This window comes from Macrobrachium nipponense, chromosome 3 (genome assembly GCF_015104395.2).
Source record: "Macrobrachium nipponense isolate FS-2020 chromosome 3, ASM1510439v2, whole genome shotgun sequence".
In the NCBI taxonomy this organism is placed as follows: domain Eukaryota; kingdom Metazoa; phylum Arthropoda; class Malacostraca; order Decapoda; family Palaemonidae; genus Macrobrachium; species Macrobrachium nipponense.
In genome coordinates, this window is record NC_087202.1 from 5,950,666 (window position 1) to 5,956,255 (window position 5,590).

The 5,590-nt window shown below is 39.5% G+C and overlaps 1 protein-coding gene across 1 annotated transcript; it reads left to right on the top strand.

The window, feature by feature from the left end:
* The first annotated feature begins 760 nt into the window (after nt 1–760).
* On the top strand, nt 761–1,405 carry LOC135222128 (proline-, glutamic acid- and leucine-rich protein 1-like). The gene has a single exon (XM_064260296.1). The coding sequence runs from the start codon at nt 761–763 to the stop codon at nt 1,403–1,405; it is 645 nt and encodes a 214-aa protein (XP_064116366.1).
* The last annotated feature ends 4,185 nt before the right edge of the window (nt 1,406–5,590 follow it).

The following is a 5,590-nucleotide window of genomic DNA, read 5'->3' on the forward strand; positions in this document are numbered from 1 at the left end:
CTGACGATGAGGGGCGTCGACCCCTCCCTCCTCCAGAGGGACTGATGCAGCCACAGTAACGAAGAAGAGAAGGATCCTTCGGAACTGAGCCAGGAATCGGAGTTGTTCTCCGGGTCTTCAAGAAGCGCCTCAGGATCTTGAGACCTCAGGAGCAGTCAGGAATCGAAGCTGTTCTTCAGATCTTCAAGAAGCGCTTCAGGATCTTGAGTCCTCGTGCCGTGGCAGTTTCAAAAACTAGACATTGAGAAAGCAAACGTATACGTTGACATTCATCATGTTTCAGCTTTATTGCATATTACTTGCGGTATTAGCATTCATCTACGGAGACTTATGCGCTTCAATCAACCAATTGCAGAATTTCTTTTGTTCTCAAGGAGTCGACAGTGGTTTCCGAGTACCTAGTGCTCTTGTTGCTGCTGCTGTTGATTCTCTTGAACCAGAAATTGTGGACCAGCGGAACAGCTTGACGGCGCCATCCTCTGCCTTTGCCAAACCTGGTTTGGTCTTGTTGGCAGCCCTGGCGCTTGCTGTTTTCTGGAAATCTGGAATGTTTGGAAAGAAAGTTCATGAATTGGATGAATGTCTGGAAAGCGAAAGAACGAATGTGAGCGATGACATGGAAACTGATTTGAGTGATGTGAGAATGATCTGGAAAACTGATTTGAGCGATAGTGTGAATGACCTGGAAAACTGATTGAGCGATAGTGAGAATGACATAGAAAATTATTTGAGCGATAGTGAGGATGATAGTGATACCGATATGAGCGAAAGGGAGAATGAACTGGAAGCTGATGCGAGTGAAGTGTCTAGACTAGATGATAGTCTGGACATGGAAGACCTGGAAGATACTGAAGAAGAACAGGAAAGAGATTTGCTCGAAGTATCAAGACAGGAAGACAGTCTAGATATGGAATACCTCGAAGATACTGAAGAAGAACAGGAAAGAGATATGCTCGAGGTATCTAGACTGGAAGACAGTCTAGATATGGAAGATCTGGAAGTGCCTAGCCCGGAAGAGATTCCCCCCGACATGGAAGAACCAGAGATCCCTGATCAAGAAGAGTCAGATGTAGAAAAACAGAGCTTAGCAGAAGCTCAGGAAAGGAGTCAAGTTTACGGAAATAAAATGGAACATCTCTGGAAGGAAGCACAGGAGGAGATTGTGCGGCTTCAGAACCAACTTGTGGACCAAGACAAGTTGCTGGAAAAGAGCGCACAGGAGGGAGCAGGACTGAAGAAAGAAATCGAGAACGTCTACCTTGAAAAGGAACATGTTCTGACTGAAAAGCGGCGCCTAGAAGGACATTTGGAACTGGCTATAGATCGAGGAGAGAGGTTAGAGAACTTGAATAAAAAAACTGAAGGAGAAAACAGAGTCTCTAGAGAGCCAGTTAGAGGCGAATGACGTCTTGCTAAAGAAAAGGGACGAAGGGACTGACCTTCAAGACAGAAATTGTGAGCTAGAGAAGAAGCTGGCAGACGAGACCCAGAAAAACTTGATATTAATGGACAAAGTTCAGTCGCTAGAATTGATTTTGGGGCAAAAGGAATCTCGGCTGGTTTCGGCAACAGAAATTACTGACTGCAGAAAGAGCGAAAAAACTGAGATTATGGCCGCTGAACTCAAAAAGTTGAAGAACTGGGTCTCAGAACTAGGTGGAGAAAATGCAAAGTATAAAGAACAGTTAGAGGAAAAAGAAGCTGAAGTGACTAAAGTGAAGAAAGAGTTAAACAATAGAAAGATAACCACCCAAACTCTGGCTGGAGAAGCCAGGTTATGAAGAACTGGGTTGCAGAGTTAGGAGGAGAGAACACCAAGCTTCAGGAAAGGTAGACGAAAACCAACTGCAATAATTCACTTAAGAAATCTTTAAGGAGGAGAAACAGAGGAACAGAACTCTACAGGATGCTCTCCTCATGAGAAGGAGATGGAAAAACTTGTTGAAGGAAGAAAAGAAGAGGGGAAATGAGATGGAAACTTCCCTCAGAACATTAGAAGTAGAATTTTATAATAGGGACATCCAAAGAGAAAACTTACTAAACACAGAAAGAAAACTGAGATGTGAAATAGCAGAGAAACTAGGCGTCGCTCTCAATCACAGGAAGGAACTGGAAAGCTTGCTGGAAGAGGCAGAAGAGAAGGTGAGAAAACTTGCCAAAGATTTCGAGGAAGAGGTCCAGATAAGGGAGGCACAAAAACTAGATTTCTTGGGCAAAGAACAACAACTCAAAGGAAAAATGTTAATGTTGGAAAGCAGATTGCAAAATGCTGAAAATCTTCTGATGAAAGAGAAGAGGGAAAATTTACACTTGCAGCAAAGGTTAAAGGAAAGGACAAAGAAGTAGAGACGCTGAGGAAAGATGAGGAGGACCATCGAGAACAAATGAAGGACAAAACTGCAAAATCTCTCCAAGGAGAGAAACAGTCTGATCGAAGCAGTCGAAAAACAGTCGAGGGAATGCACCTTTTCATTGCAGAGAAGGAGAGAGAGAAGAGTGAAATTAGACTGTATTATCAGGAGAGATTGGATCAGAAGGACAGCGAAATGAAGAAGCTGCAGGAAGAAATGGAAGAATGTGATAAATTGAAAGAAAATTGGAGGATCAAGGAAGAAAAGATGATCAGGGAACACCACCGTCTCATGGAGCGTCAAAGAAGACAGGAAGAGGCTCTGAGGGATCAAGATAAAATACATGTTAATGACGCTTCTCCATGGCCACAGCTCAGAGGAACTTCCATCTGCAACACATTGCACTGCAGCATGGAATTGAACAGGAGCGGCAAGATGGAGGGCAAACAGAAGACCTGTGGATGAGAAGGGAGAAAGAAAACAATACAGGAAATACTGCGATGCCCAGAGTGACAGGAGCAACTACGGGAAGCAGTGGGAGGTCCTTACTCAGACGTTGACGGACCTCATTCATGAAGAAGAAGGAATCCCGCAAACAACGAACGGGGATTCTAACAAGAACTGCGATATTTCCGATGGAAACTCAGATGACAAAATGTGTCATCAAATCAACGACAAGATAGAGCCCCAAAGAGCCGATACTGATGAAGAAAATGTGGGTTTGGAGTAAGCCAGAAATGACACCACAAAAAAGGCCAACAGAAGTGAGTCACGACTGACTAGATGACTATGGGGCTGAGCGCACATCTTCAGCAGTGTGACAGGGACCCATGATTCCCCCACACCTTCAAAAGGGGGGCCCCCCACCCCCGAAGGTGTTCATAGTGGTTCCTCTTATGTTGCTTTGGGTGTGGGTTCAGCCCCACAGTCATCAAGCCATTCTGTGGCCCATTTGTGTTTGCCTTTTTGTCTCAGTCAGGACGAGCTCGGTAACTGAGTCTGATGTGAATAACGACTTCTTTTTCCTGCTGCTGGAAAAAGGCAACATGTTAACCTAGCCACTGAGTTGGGCTGGCTTACCTGCCAGCCAATTCAGTGCCGGTCCCAAGCCCGGAAGAAAAATAGGGAGGGTTGGAACCATCCATAAAATATCTGCCCATAATCAATGAGAGAGAGCGAGAACCTGAAGCAGAAAAATCTACCTTTAAAACCATGAGATACATTTTCTATAAACTTTAAATGCTACACTTAATAGTTATTGTGGGATTTGGCCTAAAGTTTAAAGTGCCATGCACCCAGCATTTACTTTCTGTTTTTTTAAAATATATTTGATATGTTCTTAAGAATAAATTCCAAAGAATAGGAGTTGCATGCCAGGTGCGGGGCACCGTAAACTCTAGGCCTAATAATGCAGGTAAATCTAATTGTAGCATTTAACTGAGTTTATATAAAACGTATCACACGATTTTAAAGGGAGAGTTTCTACAGGTTAATTAATTTAAAAGTTCTCTCTCTCGACAGAGAGAGAGAGAGAGAGAGAGAGAGAGAGAGAGAGAGAGAGAGAGAGAGAGAGAGAGAGAGAGAGAGAGAGAGAGAGAGAACTTTAATTTAATTAACCTGTAGAAATCTCTCTTTAAAATCGTGTGATACGTTTTATATAAAGTCAGTTAAATACTACAGTTAGATTTACCTGCATTATTAGGCCTGGAGTCTACAGAGCCCCGCACCTGGCATTCTTAAGAACATATCAAATACATTTTAAAGAACAGATTTCTCCTCAGCCTATCCGCTGGGAGCTGGTTCGAAATTATTATCAACTGAAAAATTCCACTGCGGTTTAACATATATGAAAATATATTTAATTCCGAGGTAGTGCGAATTTGATATTTAAAGGACATATGTAGGTGAATGCATGTATAAGAATGAAGGTGATGTGATAAAAATTCGCATATATATATATATATATATAGATATATATATATATATATATATATATATATATATATATATATAATATATATGATGTGTGTGTGTGTGTGTGTGGTGTGTGTGTGTGTGTGTGTGTATGTGAATTTAGCACATCACCTTGATTCATATAGTACATGCATTACCCTACATATGTCCTTTAATATCAAATTGGCTCTACCTCAGAATTAATATATTTTCTCATATATGTCAACTGAAGGGGGAATTTTTTAGCTGATAACAATTTCGTCCTCTCGTGGGTTCGAACCAGCTCCCAGAAATCAGGGATATATATGTTAACTTCGGTTAACACATATATGCAAATATATTAATTCCGAGGCAGAGCAAATTGGATAATAAAGGACATTTGTAGCTTAATGTGCATATATATATATATATATATATATATATATATATATATATATATATATATATATATATATACTATATATATATATACACACAGTCAGACGTACAGGGCGTTTTATTCACACGATATGGTAGATTAAGTGTAGGAACACGATGAGATTCACATGTTTTAATCAATCGTGTTCTTGCTCTTAATCTTCTTTATCATATATATATATATATATATATATATATATATATATATATATATATATTTATATATATATATATGTATATATATATATATATATATATATATATATATATATATATATATATATGCACATATGCATATTAATAGAAACGATATTTGGCTTACCATGTCTGACGAAAGTATTAAGATGCAAAGGAAAAAAAATAGATTAAGTCCTTATTTGTTGTCCAGAGCAAGAAAACGGAAATTGGAACACAAATGCAACACGTTTCGTCCACTTGGGACACATTCCCTTTTTCACCTGTTCAATCTTTCCCTCTTTATCTCGGCTTCTTTTTTTTCTGTTTTCCTCTTGGCATTATCATTCATCAAAGTGAAGGAGAATGAATAGGGAAAAAGAAAAAAAGAAAAGAGCTTAGAAAAACTGTTGATGGGAAAGGAGAACTTTGTTTGTCTTCAAGGAAATAAAGTTTTTTTTATAGGTGACATTTCAAGCGAGGATACGATGTTTTCACTACCTAATGCAGTTCGACTTGTTTTTTAATATTTTCATTGCATTTTTATTAATTTATTAATAATTGATCTCTTCTTCCTGTATTTCCCCCTACCTCCGCTTACTATACTTATTAATGAACACCTAAATATTATTTGAAAGTTTAAAGAATTTCAAGTTAGTGGCCCCTTTGGTGGGCTTGTTCCATATGAATAGATT